This window comes from Seriola aureovittata, chromosome 17 (assembly GCF_021018895.1).
Source record: "Seriola aureovittata isolate HTS-2021-v1 ecotype China chromosome 17, ASM2101889v1, whole genome shotgun sequence".
In the NCBI taxonomy this organism is placed as follows: Eukaryota; Metazoa; Chordata; class Actinopteri; order Carangiformes; family Carangidae; genus Seriola; species Seriola aureovittata.
Window position 1 is genome coordinate 21,659,476 of NC_079380.1, and position 24,982 is coordinate 21,684,457.

The 24,982-nt window shown below is 45.1% G+C and overlaps 1 protein-coding gene and 1 long non-coding RNA gene across 6 annotated transcripts in view; one reads left to right on the forward strand and one right to left on the reverse strand.

Annotated features, from left to right (window-relative positions):
* The first annotated feature begins 184 nt into the window (after positions 1-184).
* The window catches only part of LOC130185419 (myosin-10), a 50,604-nt gene continuing 25,806 nt past the window's right edge, over positions 185-24,982 (forward strand). For 2 of the 5 annotated variants that reach the window (XM_056401890.1, XM_056401892.1), the window contains exons 1-3: positions 185-853; positions 1,954-2,331; positions 8,208-8,364. In XM_056401890.1, coding sequence (XP_056257865.1) covers positions 1,987-2,331; positions 8,208-8,364 — 502 coding nt within the window. In that variant the 5' untranslated portion in view covers positions 185-853; positions 1,954-1,986. Of the gene's footprint in view, positions 854-928; positions 1,078-1,953; positions 2,332-8,207; positions 8,365-24,982 lie in introns of those variants that run through there. The other 3 variants (XM_056401893.1, XM_056401894.1, XM_056401891.1) reach the window with 2 other exon arrangements.
* LOC130185422 (uncharacterized) lies at positions 14,907-17,379 on the reverse strand. The gene is made up of 3 exons (XR_008830149.1): positions 17,008-17,379; positions 16,758-16,775; positions 14,907-15,381 (listed from the first exon to the last, which is right to left on the reverse strand). It is a non-coding gene; the product is annotated as an uncharacterized LOC130185422 (long non-coding RNA).

Below are 24,982 nucleotides of genomic sequence, written 5' to 3' on the forward strand. Positions count from 1 at the left end.
TGAGTTATGTTGAGCATGAAATGTTGCTGTTGTGGCTTTCCGACACAAGAGGGGGGTGTTGGAGTTTACGGCAGGGGAGTGGGAATGATGACTTAATATGCGACATGAATGAGAGAAAGCAACATAAAAATATTTTGTTTACAATGAAACACTGCGAGAGATCAGAGGTACAGATGTGTAGCAGTGATAATTCAACTTATTTTGGTAGTTATTTGTAATGTGGGTAAGCAACAGTTGCAATATCCATCAGATTTTTTCAGGGTTTTTTGCATGCATGTCATTGGTTTGCAGCAAATTGGGGGGTTGGTTTCGTCCAGCCAATGATAGAGAGGGGCAGAGAAAGACCGCAAAGTGAGAGACCAATTGTGTCCATCCTGCATTTAGTAGGTGTGTGCGTTGCATAGATATTTGGGGGATAGATTTAAAAAAAAAAAAAAAAAAAAAGCGTCCACCACAGCTGAATGTCCTGACGAAATGAATATTAATGTGTTCACTCATGAGCCAAAAGAGACCGGCGGCTGTCACCAGACACAACCCACATTTCTCCTCAGGTGAATCATCCCACCCAGAGAGTGTCCCTGTGGCGTATTGATCTGCACGGTCACTTTCTATGTGAGTACGGTCCATCACCGTAGGCGGGAGCAGCGGCAGCAGCAGCAGCGGTCAAGTCTGCTCGGTCTAGGAGGGGCCCCAGTTTAGAGGCAGCTCTGTGCCTGTGGTGAATACCAAAGCCTCAAATACATGCCTGCATTTCAATTGTGTGGAGCAGCTAGTTGCATACGAGGGTCGCATCGGGGGGAGATCGGAGAGCTTGGTGAACAGGATCTGACTGCTGCTTCGCTGACTGCACCAGGTAAGTTTATTGTTATTATTCACCTCGAGGGAATGGGGGGGGTGAGCGCGCGCGCGCGCGCTTGATAAATACTGGACCAATGGATAAAAACCTCCAGGATGCGGATGGAGGTGATCGCTTTGGAAACTTACTTGGGCTGTAGTCGTTATTAATGTAGTGTAGTGAAGAAGCCTGTACTTCCCCCGGGATAAACGTTAACACCGAAACTCAACAGAGACAGCAGAGTAAGTGCCATGTAGATGCGTTAATGTTCCTTTATGAGTAATTTTCCTACCTGAATTGTTTTCTGTTTTCACCCTAATTGTCGTTCTGACGGTGATAACTGGACTTCCAGCTTTCTTACAGTGTTATTCACGTTTCCATATCCCGTGGCTCATTCCCGGTGCCGAATTCACACGAGCGGATTCAGTTGCGCAGGTTAATTACCGCAGATATTTGTCTAATATTTATAATCAGGGACTTCAGCGGTATGTTTCCCCCCCTGCTGCTTTCCGTTCATTCTGTCTTTTTTTGTGGTGGTGGTGGGGGGGACTCGCCGATGCCCAGTCATCGTTATCTGTTGTATAAGCTCCATCCATATAGACAAGTGCGGGCTGTGCATGTTATCTGGACCACCGGGGATATGTGATACAGTGGACTGTTGTTGTCTGTACTGAAAGGTCTCTAGAAGAAAAAGGAGGGACGGTTAGGTATGAGCCATTCACGACGCCGCCGCTCAGTCGTAGCCTACGCAGTATGCGCATTATTATTTTGCAGACCCCACTCAGGGAGAAGTCATGCAGACTGCAAGACTTACTCTGAAACCTGGTTTAAAATGTGATCCCACACCGTTCAGCACCAGTCATCTGCTGGACTGGTGACATACGGTTCACCTGCCTGTGTGTTACTCAGTTATTGAGTCAAGCCATGTATGTTCAGTCACGCCTTCTATTGCACAGGATGGACTGTGCAGTTTATAATGGGATTTGTCATATAGTTATTAAAGCTGTATTATAGGTATATTACACTGTGTACAAAATGTTAAACCATTATCCCTTATTGATTGTGGATCCTGTATGTAATGCCTGAGATACTAATTCCCGCACCCCTGTGTGTTCCAGGTGGCCACGTTGCTCTGGTAAACCCCAGGAAAGATGTCTCATCGGAGTGGGCAAGAGGACCCAGAGCGCTACCTGTTTGTGGACCGGGCTGTGGTTTACAACCCGGCCACACAGGCTGACTGGACGGCCAAAAAGCTGGTGTGGGTCCCCTCGGAGCGCCATGGCTTCGAGGCGGCCAGTATCCGAGAGGAGCGCGGCGAGGAGGTGCAGGTGGAGCTGGCCGAGAACGGCAAGAAGGTGGTGATCAACAAGGATGACATCCAGAAGATGAACCCGCCCAAGTTCAGCAAGGTGGAAGACATGGCCGAGCTCACCTGCCTGAATGAGGCGTCTGTGCTGCACAACCTGAAGGACCGCTACTACTCTGGGCTCATATATGTGAGTGACTTAGACTTGGACCCCTCAGAGACTCTGTTTTTCTAACAGCTTATACCTTCCACACTGGGGGAATGATTAACCTTAAAACTCGCAGATCTCCTGGTTCTCACAGCTGTAGATTGAATTTCACCCCTGGCTGATATAATTGCAAAATGATTGGTAGGATTTCTGCTTGTATACATGCTAGTCTTAACCTTTAGCCGTCTGTCTTTTGAGATCTGATTGTTATTATTGAGGGCATTGAACATTTTTGCTCTTCTGTGTGAATCCTGACCACACACACACACACACACATATATTTGCACACAATATGATTGACAGATGTCTCTAGTGTTTTTAACCATTGCCAGACTTCCCCCCCCTCCACCCCTCACTGGATCACCTCTTATAAGTGCCTCTGTGTTGCAGATTGTTACCTTCCCCCATGGCTTCTGTCTCACCTCGGCTAAAGGCAGGCCTCTTCCATAAACACTGCTGGTTTCAGTTTGTTTGTCCTGCTCCGTGCTCCAACTGCTGGGCCGTGTTTGATCGCAGAGATGGCTTGACCTCTCTCTCCTCTGTGGCAGTCCCACTGTGTAAAACTAAACACATTTGGCCCAAAATGTGGCGTAACAGGGGATCACCTTGTCTGTTTAGCCTTGAATTCTTGATGGTATTTAGATACCGAATAAGACTTGAAATCAATGGAAGCATTTTGCGTTTTGCAGTAGTTATAACCCACATCACAAGACAAACATATATCATTGTTTTAAAAGCTCACTCTTCCCCCATCCACATGAAATCCTGAACAAACACGTTTATATTTACCTGTGTCCGTCCGGACGGTAAACTGATTTTCTCGACTAATCCCATAATTACATGTCAAACATCTCAGTTTATCACAGCCAAAGTTTGTTGTGTGCCGTATCACTGCAAAGACGCTGCCCCCATAATCCAATTTCACTACAGATGGAGCTGCTCTGTGACGTTTCTCGCTGTGATCTTGACCCATTTAGTGACATGTTTTCCAGGAATAGAATATGGGTTGGTTATCACCTGAGAGACTCTGGTTCAGGGACCGCAGCATTGGTGCTTATTTATCCACCTCACAAAACATCACCACTGACTCTCGGATGAAGTAATTCCCCCTTTGAATATTAATGTAAGGTCTTTCCGGTGAGCTGTACGTGTTTCAGTTTAGTCATATATTAGAGAAAGAACTGAATGCTTTAGTGAAGGGGATATAACTTATCAGAAATGTCCCATGTGCCTTGAATTGATATTTCAGTCCACCAAATCCCTTCCTCGGTTCTTCTTCATTTTCTCTCTCATACCGTGGTGTCATGGTTTTCTACTTCTTCGTGGTTCAGAATTGGCTTTGGAGCTTGTTAATTTGCCCCTTGCCTGAGAGAAATTGAAAACATGTGTCTGACTGTGTTGGTTTTCTATCGGGAAGAGAATTTTTCCCGTTCAGCTCGCTCTTCGAAGAAGAAATCCCCTATGTTCTAAACTTTTTGCAATGTGTTTGTCTTACCCCCCCGGAGCTCAGCTACATCTACTGCAGACATAGTATAATGCCTCCCCCCGGGCTGTGTTCTTAGTTGAGGTGGTCTGGAAGACATCCATATCTGAATCATACTGTCGAGCATCATAGATCTGCCAGACTCTGCTAAAAGTCGAGGCCAGTCCGCAGACTTTTACTGGGCATGCATACGTTTAGCGGTCCATATCTCACGCCGCTTCATATTAAAAAAAACATGATGAGGAGATTTATATGGCCAAGGAAATACTGTAATAATTGTTGCCACTTGTATAATTTGCTGAGATCAAGCCTTGACAGTTGAAATCTCTTGTCCGATCTCCAATATTATGTCGTTTGCTTTTGTCCTCTATTGTTGAACCTTTGAAAATGTAAGTGAATGTGGTGGAGCAAGGCCTTCACATTGAGTTTTCAAAGTTAGACTCAGCGGCCGTCAAACTAGATGAGTCAGTGGCGCTGTCCAGCTCGCCTGCTAACACCCCTTCCCCACAAACACCCGGCAGCTTTCCGGTAATCTTGGCAAACGTGTGACGATGGTCTCGCTTTCGTTTATTCTGCGGGTTGCAATCTCACACTTTAACTGGCCTGTAATCTTAATCTTAGCTCTCTCTGTTCTATGTGTGACTGGTCTGTCCTGTGCTGGCTCTTTCCGTGGCCCTTTGCCCACCTGATGGCTCCATGTGTGTGAAGCCAGTCAATCTGTTGGGCCAACTCATTTATTGTAGCGGCTTTCTGTCTGTGAGGTGGTGAGTCACAGGCTAACCACAGTGCTACACACTAGGCCGCGCCACTCTAGCGGGGTCCACAAGCGGGCCTTTGTGTCGCTAGATAAGCCTCAGCTGTCAGAAAGCCTCAGCATTCTTCCACGGCAAAAAAGATTGTCCGTCTGTCTGTCTCCTGCCGCCCACTTCAGCTCTGCTGCTGCTCAGTGTCCGTCATATCTTCACCAACTCTGTTCCCTTTCCCACACTCCCTCTTCTCTGGCTCACTGTAATGACATGGACTTTATGTCTTTCTTTCTTTCTTTCTTTCTTTCATGCATCTTCACTCGATCTTATTTCTTGAATCCTTCCCATTTGTGGAATTTTGAATATGATTCAAATGCTAAATATATGACAGCCAAATGTGTCCGATTCTTCTTCTCAAAACTTGCTGTGTTTATTAATGCTGGATCTGCTGCAGTGCAACAGGTGAAGCAGCATAGAAAAAGAAATGAAAACAAAAATGCACAGTCATTCTCACTCTCGTCTCCCTGCAGAGAGAGGGGGAGTTTTAACATGTTTGAATTAAAGTCACATGCAGTCTCTCTTTGTGCAGGACATTTACAGGGCCCTGATGTAACCTCTGATATTCTGTCTGCTTGTCATGTCACCGTGATTTTGATAAACAGAAGCCTGATTATTCACTGCATTATTATTAGACTGCAGTATGAATCTGAACCCAAATGCCACCCTGCTCTAAAATGTCCAACTTATTAAAGCACAAAGTGTCCTGCTGCTGTCATTGTGATTTGATACCATGCACCTCAGTGTATTGATCATATTTCAACAGCCTAGTCCGAAGTATTTGTTAGCTTTGTTATGAAATCCCTAGCCCTGTCAAGGGAGTGGTCAAGGTCTGCACCCAGAGTGTCCTCTACAGCCTCCCTGGTGGAGGAACGGCCCATCCACGTCGGCACGCTGCCTGACTGGTCAGAGATGGCAGATGGGGTCGGCTGTTGTGTCTGCTGTTGCCTGTGTGTTGCTCAGCTGTTACTAGGCCACGATATCCTCTCCCCTGGATCTGATTTCACAGTGGAAATATCACCTTCTCTTTCCTGGACGAGGCCAGGCATGGCGGTTTGGCAGGTGGTGTTGAGTTAGTCGTATGCTCTGCTAACGGTGGCGACATGCTCTTTAGACAGCATCGATCCAGTAGGATTTTTCACAACAATTCCTGAATGGGAAGCAGCAGCAGCATCACAGCAACAAGCATGCAGAAAGTACTCCCTCTTTCTTTTTGATTTTGGGGGATTTTTGGGGGGATTAATACAGGACCTCTAACTTTGTCCTAAATAAAACAAATTCAAGCACTGATGTTATTTTAGAGATCATATTATGTTTCATAAGAAATGAAGAGAAATAAAACCTAAAAATTAGGCACCATTTTCAAGAAGAGACTACCTATTAAGTGCTCTATGCATTTTTAACCAAATAAAACATACATGTAGAGACACAAAATAACAATGCCCTCTTTATTTTTCACATTTTTAACAGTCCACATTGAACCTACAGTCCATGCACACGTATCTCTCCGCAGCCTCGCCAGCTGCTCCAGTGCTGCATGTCGCAGAACTGGAAAGAACAGAACAGACCCCCCTATTTATAGCTGCTGCTCCAGCTTTCAGATAAGGGGGGAATTAATTTTTCATTAGCCTCGAAAAAGGAGAGTGGGGAGTTAGAATTTCAGCAGGCCCTCTCTCTCTCTCTCTCTCTCTCTCTCTCTCTCTCTCTCTCTCTCTCTCTCCCTCCCTCCCTCCCTTTCTCTGAGCTCTCCTCCCCTCAGGTTGGTTGGCAATTTACAGGAAGGCTGAGAACACGGTTCAGGGTTTGTTACACCTCTTGCCTCTCGACTGGATTGGACCTCGGGGAGCTCTGTCAGCTGGATCATTGCTGCGCTCTTCATTTCTGTCCGCCTCACTCTTCTTACCAAGCCCTTTTTTTCCTCCCCCTTTCCCATTTTGTTTTTCTGTATCAGCAGTGCAGCGCATCACTTGCTCAGTGCCGACTGAGGACCCTAACTGAGCTGTTACGTAACAGCTACAGTATGCTGTCTGCTCTCTGGGGCCCCTTTTATCAATCTGTGGCTGCTGAGTCACTCGTGGCATGGTGCCCCACTCAGCCTTAAATGTAGGTTTAATTAAGAAGCAGATGTCTTGATGCTTTGATATCGTGAGTTAGTTTTTCTAAATATTACATCTTGAGTATTGGCTTCACCGTACTATGATATGTAACAGAAGGGGGGGGGGGGGGGGGGCAACAGAATAAACAGCTCTTGAAACAATTAAAGCTCATTAAAACAGAGGCTCGGTCATTTATTAGTCTGTAGCGAACATGTGTTTTTTTTATTAACTTCTGGGGCCATGTTGGCAGTCAAGAGAGGAGCCTACTTCAACGTCATCACAAAACTTTTCACAAGTCATAGTTTAGAAGTATCCTTCTCTATACCTCTGTTTTGTTTGCTTTGTAAAAAGAAAAAAAACAAGTCACTGTAGAGTGAATGTAATGTACAGTCCCAGAAGGAGACAGGACAAACATGTCTCTGACCTTGGAGCCAGCGGGGAGCCAGCTGCCTCTAATTCCTGGGGTCTGACTCCTGCATAACATCCATCGCGCCTGTGTCTGTATGTGATCTGTGTTTATTTGTAGGCGGTTCAGTGTACGTGTAATTTGTTTTGTGATTTCCAATTGGAGCATAAATATTATTATTCTCTTTCACTCCTCGCAAAGATGTAAGGTCAATATATTACATATGCTTATATATAAGTGTAGTTAAGCTTTACGTTCAACAGGTATGTGCTGTATGAGGTAGATGGGGTAGGCATTTGTGTGGGCCTCTAGGCTTATCCTAACATGCCAGTGATGAAAGTCATACAACTGGTAAGCAGCTCTTTCTCTTTGTGGTCCATACAGGGGGAATGCAAAGCCCCTATAGCATCTGCAGAATAAGAGAGAACCACGGCCCCACCGGGGCCTCTCACTCATTCCTCGCTGCCTGGCATAGCCGAGAAACATTCATACCACACACACTCTCCGGGGAAACATCTTCGGGCTAATTACACGGCCTAATGCAGCACAGCAAGTCAGAAACGAGGCTAAATGTTTACAGTGCGAGCCACTGGCTGCAAACATGAGTCTGTATGATATTCATACACCGCTCACATTCTATTGTTGTGCTGTTTCCAATTTAAAGTTTCTCACTGGGACTTTTGGGGCCTTTGTGTTTTTTCGCACAAGAGTCTGTTCAGTGTTTCATTTAGTCGCCATCTCCTCGGTTCTGTCTGGCTCCATCAGTCTGCCCTGTGTCTATCACCACTCCGATGATGTAAGCTCCTAAAAAATGGGTAATGATAAATCTTGCTGCACTGATGCAATGCAGGCCAGATGAACGAACATTGATGTTTTACTTATTCTGTTTATATCCACTTTCAATTCTGGCTATTGAGAGTTTACTTCGCCCGTTGTTTTAAGCAGGATTTAATTTGTTTTTGTATTTTAAAAGAAAATGGTGGTTCTGGTTTTGAGCTGCAGTCTCTTTTTGTCCATAACTGTATTTTGATTTCCCATATTTGTCTGTTTTATATCTTTGTTTTTTACAGACATACTCTGGCCTCTTCTGCGTGGTCATCAACCCCTACAAGAACCTGCCCATCTATTCAGAGAACATCATTGAGATGTACAGAGGGAAGAAGCGGCACGAGATGCCTCCACACATCTATGCCATCTCTGAGTCAGCATACCGCTGCATGCTGCAAGGTATCACACACGCTATCAACTGACCTTTTTATCTTGCTTCCACTGGCCTTCACTGGCAGGTTTATGAAGGTTTGATGCATCAGGATTCACATCGGTGTGAATCATGGTGGTAATAGGTGCAGTTAATTGGGTAGCTCAGTTTAGCTCGCTTGCAGGCAGCGTGGGGTTTGGCCGCATAGTCCAGGAGATTAGTGTGTGAAAAAAAAGTGTAAAGAAAATGAGTGAAAGGTCACAAGGTCAGCGAGGATGTGACATCACTGATTATGTCCGAGAAGTCTGCTTTTCATGGAGGAGAGGGGAGGGGTCAAATAGAAGCTGTTGTATCACCAGTGTCATGTGGCTCGTTGGTAATTGTGTGGTAATAAGAGGCTGGTCACCGTCATCGTTCACACAGTAAAACACTGGGCAAAGGATTTGGGATTGAAGTGTTAAGTCGCGTTGCTCATACTAAGCGTGTTCTCAATATTATTGGCAAGTGGTGTGCTACGCTTATGTAACACCCTGGCTCTTTATGCCATTATTTCTCTGAACTCTGAGCTGATTTGTTTTTGAACCACTCAAGCTTTTTTTTTTTTTTTTTGAAGCACACAAGTTCAAATCATTCTGATGTCATTATTTAAGAACGATATTTTTCTATTTGAAAATCATATTACTGTTTCGGAGTTATTCAGCAGCTTAACGAGACTTTTCCTCACAGATTTAGTCTGTTTTATTCCTTCAGACCACATTTGATTTCTACAGTGTTTCAGCCTGTAGCGCCGGCGGAGACGCACCAGGTTGAACCAGCATCAGTTGTCAGGTTGTCATTAACTAAACCTGCTGCGCTGATCCTGTAGAGTTGTCATCATCCTTCAAACACACACACACACACACACACACACACACACTCACACGGCTAAGCTCCTTGCCATGAGCTGCAGCTGTTGCATACTCACACTGTGAGTTTTTTTATTTTTATTTTTTTTACAGTTAATGGAGGGGCTGGGGCCGATCACAAATCATCCACCTATCAGAGGCAAGAAGCCAGAAAGAGAAATAGAGCACGTTACGCTGTACAACAACGACTCGTATCCAAGCTCACACACTCGTCTGCACATTGCTGCCTTTTCGAAAAATTTGTTTCATGTGAGCATGTTTACAAAGTAAAGACCCACAAGACACAGGACTGTGACCCACTTTGGATTCTGACTAATTGTTTTTGAATCTCTGATGTAGAAGAACCGCTGTGATAAGCAGAACCTTTATCAGAGTCTATCAGTGTTTAGACAGCCTTTCTGCTCTGCTGTGTGCCATCACTGTCAAACTGCGGAACAACAGTATTAGTTTCTCCCTCCTGAAAATGTTGTTTCACATCAAAGGTATATATTTTTTCTAAATGGCATGTTTTTCTGCCAATGTTTCCCCTGTTATTTTTTCTTTTATTTGTCCCGACGCACGTCAGCTTTGATGTGACGTCGTCATTGGTCGTCTGGTCGACGTCCGCGGCCGCAGCTGTGAAGCTCCAGGGTTTGAGTGTCTAACTGATGTTGCCGTAGGCTCCCTGTTATTACACGCCCTCAGGCCGTGCTCTGGTCTCTGGTTCTCAGCAGCCTGGCTCTCCACACAGCTGAGCGTAAGTCTGGAGCCTTGACCGTGGATCATCCATTCTCAAAGTTTGCCTCAGGAGCCCCTAAAGTGTCTCATGTAAATCCTATATTTGTATTATATGAGACTAATGCTGCAACTTCTAAAGTCACTTCATTTATTTCCTCCTGTTTGTATCCCTTCGGTTAGACTAAGCATATGTTTCACACTCTAAATATAGATTTACTCAGAACCACAAACACACACACACACTCGTCCCCATCCTATTATCACTATGCAGGATGTTTGTCTAGATATGGGACGCCTCTCTTGTGCCACCATTCTTTTCTCTGACCCTCTTTTCTCTGTCGCCGGTGTTCATTCTTTTTTTCGGACCGCTGTCCCTCACAAAGGGGGGGGGGGGGGGTGGAATGAGGTCATCACTCTCCCAGCCCTCCATACTGTGCTGTGCTAAATTCTCCAAGCTGAGTCATCGTCAGGTTGTCACAGTAGTCCAGGTCAGTCCGTTACCCGCTTGCTGGCCTCCCTCCTGCGCGGGGGGGGGGGTGCGTCACCGTGGATACCTGCGTGTGTGTGTGTGTGACCGAAATAACCTTCCCCTGGGATGTGGAATAGAGGTGTCACTTGTTGAGTGACAGTATGGGCGGCAGCGATGAGGGACTGTTGTGTGTGTTACTGAGCGGATCTCCTTCAGTCTGTTCGATATGGCTGCTCTTTTGTTCAGAGTGAGGAAAGCTGCGTCCGTCTTTTAACGCTCCCGAATCCACTGCAAACTATTTAGGAACTCCTACTGTTTTGTAATTGCTTTCTTTCTTCTCTCGGTGACTAGAACAGCTGGGCCCTCTCATTTCCACCCTTTTCTCTGCTTTCCTTACCAGTTTGTTCAGTCCTCTCCTCTCCTTTCTTTTTTTTTTTTCTTTCTTTCAACCAGAATGTTCTGGCTTGGAAGACGCTGAAGAGGAAAATTCCCCCACATCCTTGAAGGCATTTCGGTCGCCTTTCACTTAACATGAAAAATACAAACCGCAGCTCTGCTGGAAGCTTTGCGGTAGCTCAGTTTGCTTTGTTCCTTCCTTCTCCTGCTTTGATCAGGGAACACAGGAGGACAAGTGTGTGGAATGTCCACCTTCTCATCACTCCTCCACGTCAAGATACAGCCAGGGTTGCCATGGCTGGGCCTCTGTTTAACTGTCAACGTCGTGTCCCCGTTTTCTCTTATTTCACTTCTCAACTAGTCAGAACACAAAGCTAAGTACCTGGCAGATTTCCAGATTCCCCTGTGTCTTTATGCGATTGTGTGTTTCACCGTTTTCATTCATTTTTTTTTTTTTCAGCTCGTAATTAAATGGTCGTCCGTTTTCTGGCTCATGCCGCTGTTTCTCAGGAAGACAGATTGGGCAGACTCGCACTGTACAGAAGTGTTACTGCAGCTCAAGAGACTCAAGAAGCGCAGTCCGCTCCAGGTGTTGGGTTGTTAGTAGCGGGAGAAGGATGAATGACATTCAGTCACACAGAAAACATGAATCGTTGTTTATTCCAGGAGTAAAGCTTAAAACGACCCTCCCACCAACCTGTTCATGTTGTTATTTGTGCTTCCTACCAAGTTCACACGTTAACATGCCTTCATGTGTCTGGATATCTTATCTTTACATAGGAAAAGCACATGTTGAAAAATGCACACAGAGTGCACTGTCTTACATCATGGTCCCAATCACAGTGTGGGCGGAATAAATGTGATTATTATTAATAACACGTATAAATGCAAAGGTTCGTGGATTAGATCTCAACAAAGATTGTGCAGAACCTGCAGGAACAACCAAGGCTGTGTGCTCGAAATCCAATTGAAATTGGTGAACTCACACAGGCAGAAAAAAAAAGAAAAAAGAAAAGTGGGTTTATGGCCAGAAAGAGCAGCCACATTTGGCTATGATTGCTGCTGTGTGTGCAGCCTGGCTTTTTCCTCAGTACAGTGGCACCTTCAATTGGTCAATGCCGTGTTGTCATTGGTTGCTCAGTGCATATTTTTGGTTTATACTTTATAAACTTTACTAATAAGCTCATGGGGTACAAACAAGAAGACACTGTTGTAAGGCATGAAATACACTGGTATTAGCTGGCAGTGCCAACAAATACAGTTTTGTTTTGGATCATACTGTCCTTAATGGGACTCAGTTAACCCTTTAGAAAAGCAACAAACAAAAAAAGCAACTGTTAAATCTGTGCCAAAGCATAGACAGATGTACCCACAGCAAAAGTAGAGTTTAATGTTCCTAAATTCCCTAATGTTGTTAAAAAAAAAAAAAACATGTCCATAAATGTCAGAAACGGTACTGCAGAGAGACAGTTACATTCTGTATTCTGTTTCCAGCAGCAATCATGAGTCCCACCTTGCATGAGCTGCAGATGCTTCTCGATATGAAATGTCTGTCATCCAGCAGAGCGGAGAAGAGGATATAGGACGTGACGCAACGGTCAGAGAAGTGGAAAATGTCTTGGAACATGGAGTCGAGAGGGAGGTGCCACGCAGGGAGAGACGGGGGAGGAGAGGGAATGTCGAAGGCCCTTAATATTGAAGGGGATGTTGGGGGGGGAAGGGTTGAGCTGGGATAAAAGAGGGCGGGACACAAGACCCCTACAGACACGATAAACAGGATTGGTAGTGGAGATTTAAGAATAAAGAGGAGCGGGTAAAGAGGGAAGAAAGCGAAGAACACTGAAAAGCAGAGAAAGAGGGAGTCAGGCAAAAGCAAGAAGGGGCAGAAGAGACAGAGTTATGGGGGGGGGCAGAGCAGAGGGTACAGGGGAAAGGCAGAGGGGGCGGCCAGCATTGTGCCTCACAATGGGGGCTTTGTGCAGTCTGAAGGGGGCTGGGACCAGGGTGCTGTGTGTGTGTGTGGGTGTGGGTGGGTGTGTGGGTGTGGGTGGGTGTGTGTGTGTGTGTGTGTGTGTGTGTGGGTGCAGGCAGGGAGGCCTAGAGCTACAGAGCTCTTCCCTGGGAAATGAGGCCTCTCTTGTTGGGGCAGTGAGAGCTGGAGAGCGAGGGACTGGTGGAGGACACACCCAGGGGCCTGAGTGACAAGACAGGTGTAGAGGGTCAGGGACTCCCCCCCCCCCCCCCCCCCCCCAGTCTTCAAAAAGACTGTCTGTGCTCCGTACATGTTGAAGAGATGACTTTCAGACAGCAGCATGCCTGCTTGCATGAATGTACCGCAAACACACTCATACACACAAATACACACAGGCAGATGCGTCTTTAATGGCAGACAGCTGTAGAGTTCATACAGGATAACATCATATTTCTGTGCGGGGGTCGTACATCAGGTCTGATTTATAGTTACGCTTCTCCCCACATGTACACACATAGACCTTTTTTTCCTACCTAGTCTGGACAGGGAGGTCATTGGGGAAGCTGCTGCGTGTCAGTCGTCATGCATATGGATGTGACTGTTTCATGCAAAGGAACCTGAATCTTGGCTTTTTTTTAAATGCCTTGTATCCTCAGTTGACACAGTTTGTTTTTTTCTCGATATTCCAGGCTGATGAATTACAGACATTTGGCTTAAATCACAGAATAACTATGAATGTGGAGACTGAAATTCTTTTTTCACCATACATTATATAAGTGATGATTGAGATATCCAGGTTAGCCAGACCCACAGGTGAGTCCACCTGTATATCAGCTAATCTGTATGACTTTACACATGTGTGGTCAATAGTCGACACTCTCAGCTACCGGGGCCACGCCGAGCCGGGTCCTGAGCCATGGTGGTAGGTGTGTGTCTGTGTGAGCGTTGGAGACGGTTGTGCAGCCGAGAGAGGGTTTCTGAGAGAGGAGATGATTTAAGGTAGAGCTGCTGTCATGTATTGCCCTCGTTCTTAGATAGTGTTGTCATGAGAGACGCATAGCGGCGATACCGGGAGCGTCAGCGCCGCAGATAGGGTTGCCTGACCGATGCCGTGACTGCCCTCTCGCTAACACCCGTAACCTTACAACCCGCCGTGACCAGGGAGCCAGCAGCTATCTTGACGTGCTGCTTGTTCCACTCTGTCACTCTGTTTAATGAGCTACTGATGACATGTGTGTAGTTATTCATCTATAAACTGAACGCATTCGCTAAAAATCTGGCGCTTATCCAAGACTCCAAATCATATCACTTTTTTTCATTTTAGATGGCATTTAACTTTTAATCTGAAGATATTTTTAATAATAGTTTCACCTCTACTTGACACTGCTGCAGTGACCCATTAATAATAGGAACTTAGCACTCTTGTAACTTTTTTATCCCCTTCAGATTTAGTGTATTATTTGATATTCTTCCTGTGATTCCATCAGATTCAATCACACAGTGACTGAACCTCTGCTCCCCCTTGTGTGTCTGGATTCCTGCGGGGCTGCGGAGCTTAACGCTGTGATATTGGAGGTGCCAGGATAAACACACACACATACACACACACACATACACACGAAAACGGCCAGGATTATGGTGGGCCTAGCCATCACAAAGAACCACTGTGGACCAAACAAGCCACCCGACGGCTGCCATCTGCAATCGATTACATTGCCAAATACTTTCTGCCATATCTCCCTGCAACTGCTTTCTCTCCCCTTTCATTGGCCTAAAGGCAACACCCAACAGCACAAGGCTAAATTTAAACGCTCTGTAGTCATGCTGTTGTGCAGCACTTGCGCTCTGTTAGCATCAACAAAAATGTACATGTGTATATACACTATACCTATAGTGCAAACTGCAGCTTGAGACATCTTAGTTCATACTTAGGGGGAGAACCACGGGCCAGAGAAGTGTGGAAAATCTATCAGGGACCTTTAAGCAGCACCAGTGATAATGTGTAATATGTTCCCGTAGGACCCTCAACAGGTAATCCTTGTTGACAGTGACAGGAATGGATGATGGATGGACATGATGAGGTGTGACAGTAGCAGACGTCGTCCATGAAGCTTAACAGGAGTTGTTTCCAGGCAGATGTGATAATAAGTAGAAAACCAGACTGGAGTCCTGCTGCTTTTTTCTACTTTCTCCTTCTTTATTTTTTATTTAGGATTTTCATTGTATTTTTGTAAAACACCTTCGAGGAAAACTCGGAAACCAAAAGGAGGATATCATATATTTAAAAAGGGTAGATGACATTCATGCTCAAATCCTGCCCCATTGCTTACGAAGTGTACAGTGATGTTTTATGCTGCACATGTTGGCACTGACCCTGGATCATCACCCACCCTGTGCAGCAGTGGAACAGTTGTCTTGTGGGTCTGCTGGTCCTTCATGTAGGTACAAAAGGCAACTCGTCTCATTCTCCTTGGTGTTTTGACAAAATCCTGAGTTTCTCATTCAGAAACTTTGTCTGTAAACTTTCAGGAACTGTGATGAACTGAGGTGAACTTTACCCACGGAGGATTGAGTAGAGTCGAGACGGCTGAAATAAAAAACGAAATGAATCGTGAAAAAATTCAGATTCACTCTGTTAAGAATGTTTTACATGGTTTAAAATGACAGAATTGCACCGATTTGCAGCAATTACTGCTAATGAGTTTATGACTGGAATATGATTAAAGTTCGTACAGACAGGCTGAGGAACAATGGTCTGACTAGAGAGTGTATCAGAGGCAGAGAATAGACGCCACACCCCTTCGCTGTTGTTGGAAATTAGAGCATGAGTGTGTTTGTGTGTTCTGCTGTTTTGTCACTGCGGGTGATGTCTGACACATCTCACTGTCTCTCTCCTCCGTGTAGCGCTCTGTGTGTTCGTCTCTTAGATGTATTGCTCTTCTCTTCCTCCGCATCAAACACAAGTTACAGGTGGAGCAACTATTCAAACTGCATTAAACTGTCCCACTCCCACCCTCACACCAGATGTTACAGTCCGCTCACTGACTCCCCCGCGGGGGGGGGGGGGGGGGGGGGGCTGAACCGTGGATTTCGATTCCACCGACGACACCCGTGTGTTGTCTCTCTGCTGTGCTGCCGTATGGATGGCACATATCTTCAGGGCAGCAGATAATAGACTACACTTAATGCTGGAGAATAGACATATTAGATTACAGAGTTCTGTAATTAGCCCAAGGATGTTTACCACACCGAGTCCAGCGCATCTCCATGAGAAACATGTGGGACCTGGTTTTCTACAACTCACATTCCCTCTCTCTCTCTCTATTGCTCTTATCTCTCTATACCCCTCTTTTTCCCTCCCAGACTTTTCTCATTTTACCCCTGCATCAGAGGCATTTGAAAAATGTGCTTTGTGGGACTTGAAAAAGGAAAGACTCCAAAATCCTGTCTAAATGCTCTCTGTAGAGAGCAGCTCAGACAGTATAACACAAGCGTCACAAGCCAAGCACAAGCCCGCAGGGCATAGAGCTCCGAAAATGAATTTAACACGCAACAGATTCTACCTTCCTTAAGTGTGTGACACTATTCTTAAATCCACCGTTTGAACCTGTTAACGCCATTGCTCTTACTTGCAATTTAATCATGAAATACTTTTCACGTGTAGCAGAGGAACTCGTATGTCGCACATCCGACCTCATGTGAACGTTGTTTTTTAACACGATTAGCTTCAGATGGAGGCCTGAGTGGCCTGTGAACATTCTGGAAAATATACTCTTATTCACAAATAATTCTGGCGGAGGGCAAGATGAGAAGATTGATGCTGCTCTTATGTTATTTATGACACGTCAGAGGTCCTTCCTTTTTATAAGATGACATCCCTGAAGTCATTATATCGCAGCGGGCAAAAAACAAAAAGGCAGAAAAACTAATGTGAAAAAGGTCAGATTTGTTTGATCCACTCACAAAGCTGGTGCTTGTGTTCTGAAAGAGAGGAAGACAGAGGTGGAGAGAGACAGACAGGAGAGGTTAATGCTTCAGAGACCAGAAGTTCAAGGTGTAAATGATGAGAATAGCTCCCTGGTGTGTGTGTGTGTGTGTGTGTGTGTGTGTGTGGTGCGTGCGTGCGTGCGTGCGTGCGTGCGTGCGTGCGTGCGTGCGTGCGTGCGTGCGTGTGTGTGTGTGTCGGATCTCTCTCCACTTTTCGCACGCTCACCCAGGTGGTCCCTCACACGCTGCTGTCATTTCCGAGAGGGGGGCGGGGGGACGTTCGCTCACTCGCCTCATGATGACAATCTATTTCTGTCCGTGATCTCAGCTGCCAACTGTCATCACTGTCCCGCAACTGAAATCAGAAGTCCCGAAAAACACCCATAGGATTTCATCTCCAAGTATGTCAGCAGGTGACATGGCATTATTTATAGCCTGGAAAGCTCCTATTTCTGTTTTCCTTCTTTCCATCGAGACTCCCAACGTGCCACTCCGATCTCTGCTATCTCCATTTTCCACTCTCCGTCCTCCTGTCTGGTCCTGTCCCACCACACCCTTCGCCCCTCGCCTGGCCAGCCACATCCCTGAGCTGCTCTAAAGTCTCCCTCCCCTCTCGTGGGAAGCATCCAGTTGTGCCAAAGGTGCAGGGGACCGTCCTGTGACTATCAGTTGGATTATTTTTAGGACAGTCTCCACCCGATTGTTCATTCAGCGACAGTGTGAAAATGTTGCACTTCACCGATATGACATTTTTGTTTTTCCCGGCACAGAGGGGGGGGGGTTCTGTATTGTTTATGGTTGATGATGAAACACACAAGCTAATAAGTGTAAAAGCAGGTATAACCTCCACATTCTGACCCCGCCACGCCTGCTGCTCATTTTCCCCTTAACGTCAGCTCTGTTGCTCTGCCAGCCGCCTGAAAACAACGCCTGTTCCACACCCAAGAGGCCCCCGGTGCTGGCAGGGAGGGAAACCAGGGGCATCCGAATTCCAGGACACACACACACACACACACACACACACACACACACACACACACACACACACACACAGTGATACACGTAAATGGCCAGTCAGCTCTGTGGGGCTGTCTGCCCTTCTGTTCGTAGGCTCATGAATGCCGAACTGGCAGCTGGTTCAACAGCATTACAGTGAATAACTCAGTTGAGCTGTTTGGTCACTCAGTGGTTGCAAAAGGCCGTATGTACAGAAACGTGCATTGTAGTAACTGAAGAGAGCTCGATCTCTGAGCCAGAATATCCATGAATGATCTCATATCTATGAATAATATTATGAATGGTCTCAGTCATGAAGCCTTTAACTGCTGACGCTTAACTGTTTGGTATTAATTGGTACAGATCCTGTTCCTGATGCTCTCAACTAGAGCTGAGTGATTATTATCATAATCGATTGTAATTGGCAAGTTTCACATGCCAATTACAATGTCTCAGAGCCCAAGATGACATCATCAGATGTCTTCTTTTGTCTCAACTAAAGTACAAAAAAATATTCACTTATAAGCAGTGAATTTTCACAAGAAAATGTGTCAATGTTTTTGCTACAAAAATGACTTAAATGTTAAATCCACTGATTGAAATGAAAGAAATTGTTCAGATGTATTATGGGAAATGTAGGATCCAGCATTTTAACCCATACTAACCCATAATAAAATGAGGATATCTTGGCCTGTGCTGCTTTGATTTTGACCGTTATTATTTCTGCTGTTTGCGGATCCTCTAACTTAATGGAAGTGCATTACTAAATCTCTGGAGTTCCCCTTTAACACTGAAATGAAAAACAAATTCTTCACCTGATGCCGTTTTGCATACTGTACCCTCACGTTAGTGCATGTTTTAATAGCTCTGTGCTAAGCCCCAAGCACTTTGATCATTCAGACACTTCAGACTCCCGCCACACAGTAAATGAAGTAAGACGACTGTTAGTGTAACCGCGATCACTATTGGAGGATTTACGGCTCCTCGGTCTGTTTATCTTATCGCAGCTGCTGTTGGAGGATGTAGCATATTACTTTTCCTCAGCCCTTTTTGCTTAAGTGTGTTTAATTTGCGTCTTATCATAATTGTTCAGAAGCTTCTAAGTGACAGTTACACACTGCAGGCGGCCGCGGACCACAACACTTCCCAGGTCACGCTGACTCTTTTCTGCTGCCACTGTCTGGGAATGTGAATGAGCTCTGTCTCACTTGTGTCATACGTGCACACACACGCACACGCACACACACTTAGAGCTTTGTTCGTCTAGCTTTAAGTAGCTCCGGATTCAGTCCTGTCTCTGTTCTCGGCCTTTATGAGTAAGCAAGCCGCCATTTCTATATTACCTTTCTACTAATAAAATCACTATATTCTACTAGGGAGTTGTGTGTGTGTGTGTGTGTGTGTGTGTGTGTGTGTGTGTGTGTGTGTGTGTGTGTGTGTGTGTGTGTGCGTGCACCTGTGGGGTAACCCTCTCTACATATAAAAGTAGTTTGAGAGAGAGCAGCTCACTGGCTTTATCGCTGGGGATTTCTTATGTGTGTGATGTGGTTGCCATGGTGCTTGAATTTTGACTGTGTGCAGTTGCACTTTACGACTTCTTTTTACGAAGCAAATTGTGAGAGCCCGAGCTGCAGTGTGGAGAAAATGTGTTACATCCAGTTGCAAAGACCCCAAAAGGTCAAAAATCCTGTTTCATTTTTGTAGCTTCGTTGGGTTTTTGTTTTTATAACTGGCAGAATATTTACACTTATATACAGACATATGTGTGTGTGTGTGTGTGTGTGTGTGTGTGGGTGTGTGGGCAGTGAGTTCCTTGAAAACATAAATAAGTCTAGGAGGCGCGAGGGGCTGGTTTCAACTTTTCCTTTTAGTGATCTTTTCGCAGGAACCAGACTAATGAGGATAAGTGTGAACGTAATCACGGATTGTTTGACAGTCGGCTGATGGACAGAGTTACTATTAAAACAACAGTTGGCGACATTAGGAGCACCATTTGCGGGTTAGACTTGCATTGAACTGGAGCCATATTGCCGAGGACCATTGACAATAAATTGACATAATTATGATCCTTGCGCCAAGAATGTTTTTGCACACCGAGGGTTGGTTTGAGCCGGGGATGTGAAGAATGTGTTTGCTGGTTGCGGTTAGTCTGGTCTTCAAACCTTTTTCAGTTTGGAGACCAAATGATAATTTTTTTTTTCCATCCTCAGACTCTGGCTCTTTAAAAGACATTTTTTAGCCTATTAACTACAAATCACTTCCTTTTACATTATGGTGGACCACTTCCCAAGATATCCCATAGTGTCGTAGATTATTTAACACGCTCTTCCTGCCTTCCAGTTTACAATAGGTTACCTGTAATGGTGTGAAAACAGAGCGATTAACTGAGTTACAGTCGGGAGAGGCTGTACGAGGTTAAATGAGGTCAGTAATGGGGGGGTTATGGTAACGATTGGGGCTTTTGTGGAGCCGGAGGGAGCAGGGGGGGAATTCGCTGGAATGTGAAGAATGAGGGTTTGTTTAATCCTCGCGGGGGATAAATTATTAGCAGAAAAGGGAGCCCTGCTGTGTAAGACGGGCCGGTCTCCTAGCATGGGAGCCTGCGGTGTGATTTGTGCATGGGAGTGTTGGTGTTGTGCACCCATGAGACTCACTCTGTGCAGTTGTCTTAAATAACCGGAGAGAGAAGATAGAGTAAGACGTGCACAAAGTTGCGTGATTTGTGCGCACAAGTGAATGAATGCAGTGCTCACTATAGACCCCCTTTTCTACCAGCTCAGGCCAATGTGTAGTAACAGTCTGGAAGCGCCTGTTAGATCCACTGACAGTGTTGTTTTTAAAACTGCCGGCTCTGTCTCTTGAACATGGAGTCGGAGTGATGTGCTTCACCCTCCAGTGAACTGTGGTATGACGCTGCAGCAATACTGATTGGTCTGAAAGATCCCTCTTCCTGTGCTGTCGTTTGAATTTGTATGAAACTGGCCTCCAAACAGAGAGTGAACTGTGGTCTAACCTAAAACTTGATGAATGAATGGATTAACTTATTTCCCCTGGCTGTGAGTTGTTGTGGAGGAAATAACTAAAGCAGCGAAAAGTTCGGATGATGAGGTGATCAAATTAAAAACATCTGTTGGTGTGGAAAAGCGATTTTTGTCTCCGCTCAGGTCCCACTCTTCAGTGGTCTGAGTAATCTGGCGTTGCACCGCTCATGGGGGGGGGTGGGGGGGGGGGGGGGGGGGGGGGGTAGAGGGGAAATGAGAGCAACAGAGAGAAAAGGGGAAACACAAAGCGGGTAAAGATTTAGTGAGGCAGTAATGAGCTACTGGAAGAGAAGAACACGTTCACTTTCACTGGTCCACCTACCGCCTAGCCAGCATGGCATCTTGGGTAAATATGACCCAGCAGTTAGTTGCCATGGCGATCTAGGAAACAGCAGCTGCCAAGAGGGCCAAGGTGGCAGCATGGACCAGATGGATGAACACACTCACCCACTGAAACAGCACAGGTCACGTTAACTGGTTTTAAGGGATTTTTTTTTAAAAAGTAAAACTCTAAAGAAAAACATCTTTTGTCATGACTAATCTGTCAACGATTGCAAGATGTGCAAATTCACAATAACATATATGAAACGCATATGTAAGAGGCTGTATCCAAAACTGAATGGATGCTGAACAAGATAATAAAGGATTGTGTTATAATGTGTGAGCCACAGAAACATCTTGGATGACAGCCGTGTACTCGGCGGATCAGTATGTGTTTCATGGGAGAGGACACCTCCGGCACACTAGGTCAGTATCTACTTTGTTTTGACTGACATTTTAGAGGGTTGAAATCATAAGGGGGGGGGGGGTGAAAGGAAGTGTCTAAGGATTGTCTATCGGGGAAAGAGTGGAGAGGCTCGGACGTGGAGGCGATGGATGTTTGCAGAGGGATAGAAGGTCAAATGAAAGGTGTTAAGAGGTAAGCGAGGTTAATAGATGTCAGATGATGAGCAGAGAATGAAGTGACTGTACATCTAATGGAAGTCTAAAGGTGTGTGTGTGTGTGTGTGTGTGTCTCACTTTCATAGGTCAAGCTGTTTCCTCATGTCGGATAGAAGGACATTGTGCAGAGACGCAGCATGCTGCAGTCGTTTTTTCTGTCTGACACTGATTTATTCATGACGATAGAAACACGGGAGAACCGTTACGACTTCAGTAAAAGCCTCTACTGCGATATATTTTCTGCATCTTCTTTTGTTTTGTTGTAGTCTTCTTGTCTGCAGAGCCTCAGTGTCTATTACTGCTCATGCCATCACAGTTCCAAACAAATCACTGCATCTGCCAGAGGGACAAAACATGTGGTAATTCCTCTGCGCTTTGTTTTTTTTTCTTCTCCTGCCACACGGCGTTTATAAAGGCATCAAAAGCAGCACTTTATGTAACTATATGGGAATTCGGGCTGAAACGTTTAAATACAAAATCACAATTTGTAACAGGTTTTTTTGGGGTTTTTTTTTCTTATCTGTGACAGATTGCAATCAGGTGCTAATTTCAGAAGCATGAGGTCACACATGAGAACTGCTTCTCTCTTTAATCATCAGCTGAGTGGATGTAGCTCCAAAGGCCGTTCACCGAGTGTGTGTGGTTTTCATATTCACGGTAGGGTTACGCAGTGTTGCGTGCCTCAGTCCAGACTGGAGGGGAGGCCTTGTGAAAGTCAACATTAGGTGCATCTGATAAGCATCAGCTTCATGCAGACGTGGCTGTGAAACACGGGACAGGAAAAGTAATCAAACTTTGACCCCGAGTTTCAAAGGCTACCTCATTATCAAGAGATGGCGGCAGTTAAAGTGAGCGGCTCGTTCATCATCATCACGGCGACTCTCATCCGACACGAGTGTTTACGCATATTTGTGAACAAACAACTTGCATTACAGCTCGTCTGCATTACATTTGCTTTGATGAGGAAAAAGACAAGACAGAGAAAGAGGAGCACACACACACACACACACACACATGCACACTGTCATTGTTTTACTGTTTATGGCTTTCAATTCTCTCTCTCTCTCTCGTTGACTGTCCAGATGTTCTATATGTGGTTATAAATGTGAAACTGTGGCAGGGCAAATTGAATTTGATATTAATTTAATAATACAAATACTGAAAATAATAAGTTAATACATTTATGGGAAAACAAGCCGAATATCGTCACGGAGATCATCGTCCCATCGGCACAACCCACATTTTAACCTTCAAACAGCCATTTAAACTTGTGGGGTGAAAGGCATTTTGGTCCAGACAAAGCTCCCAGAACAAAGACCAAACTCATTGGTCACCAGCTTTTGTCACACGAGGGAAGTTCACGCTTTAGTGCAAAAGCAAAAGGTCGTTTCATCTGGTGAAAGATAACAGCTTAAAGTGAGAACTGACCCACAGCAACAAGGCGTGACCGAGGGCTGCTCATCCCTACAGAGTGGATGACCGTTAGAGAGACCGCTACAATTATCCCGTCAGAGAACATTATCACAGAGAACTGCATTGGAGAAAACACAGAACACATGAAAAGAAAACGTTTTAGCCATAAGAGCTGCTGCTTTTCACCGACCACGTCTTCAATTATAACCTGCAGGCAGGTTTTCGAATGTCCCTGCAACACAGTGTCATATCCAACAGCAGTGTTTGCTCCCGTTGCCCCAATAATACGTACTCGAAGTCAGGAGCAAGGAGGAGCATGGTTACAACAGTGTGTGTGTGTGTGTGTGTGTGTGTGTGTGTGTTCGTGTGCGGCCCTATTCCTTTCAGTTTTATTGAGTTCAGGAATGTGGAGGTGTTGCCAAATTTGTCTTTTTCAAGGAATGAAAAATCTCCTCACTTCCTGCCACAGGAATGTCAATAAGTGTTGAAGGGCAGCGGGAGGACTCGCATCACTGGCACAAGTGTTACTTTAAAATCATCATCAAACCTTTTGTCGTCTTACGTGGAAACCAGAATAGTTTTATAACAGCAAAGGTGTGTTTTTCAATAAGAGAGGAAGTTTACATTTCAACTGTGTGTGTGCTGATAGACATTATGTGTTACCAGTAAGGTATTCCTGCAGCTTCTCCCACACCTCGCATGTTGTTTGTCCTCTGGGCTTCAGTGTTGACACATGGGACGAGCTCTTTTTATCTTTGTCACCTGTCCACTAAAGAGCCGTGTGATGTCAGGCTCCATTCCACATACTAGCACATTTTAGTTTTAGCTCCTGACTGTAGGTTTCAGTCACAGTAAACAGTGACTGAGTGACGTGTCTATTAGATGGCGCCTTTCATTTTAACTGGAGTATGCATCATTTCTATTTGTTTATCAAATTGACATTTAGTTTGTTTGTTTTTTTATCATTCATTAATAATCTCACGAGGTCAATTAATTCAATTTAATGCCACTAACTCACCTAAGAAGTTGTTTTAGTTAAGTTGAAATAGATCATTAAATATTAAAACTACTGGAAACAGTTGAAGTAGTTGGTTTAGCTAAAAAAAACAAACAATTGAAGCAAGTGATAGAAGAAGGAATACGACCTTTTAGACCAACTCAAACCACAGCAACCTAAACACTTGATAGTTCAATTGTATGAAGAATGATTTAAATAACAACCATTTTATATTTTATTCCATAAGCATATATTTGGAACATGACTGATAGTTTGGGAAAGTAAAACTCAACATATTCAGAGACCAACACATCCCCTCTGAATATGAGGGAAATATGTGACCTGTTGTTTACCAGTGGGGTCGTATTAAATGAGGGCGAGCTCTTATTTTGACAGCATGAGAGGGGGGTCTCGAGCCTCTGCTGATAAACAGGTCAGTTCCCTCTGGGTTCTGGTCTTTGTAGTTCTTTGTAGTGCGCAGCAGGACCTTCAGAGTTGAGAGGTCACACGCTTTCAGTGGGGCACGGCTAATCCTGTCATCTGGACCCGGGTCTGAATTCCTCTGTGATGAAAGGTGTAAGAGCTTCGGTTACTGGTCCTGGTGTCGGTTTATGGCCGGTACACGGGGCAGCTTTGCAGGGAAGTGCGGGCTGAGGAATGGGCTCGTGGCTGTAAAATTCACTCTTTACATCACACCGGGTTAACGGGACTTTGATGTGCATGGGGCAATATTTTAGTGTGTCCTGTTATTCTCAAGGAAAAAAATAAAAATGATGTACCGTACAATCTTACCGAGCATGGCTCCAGTATTT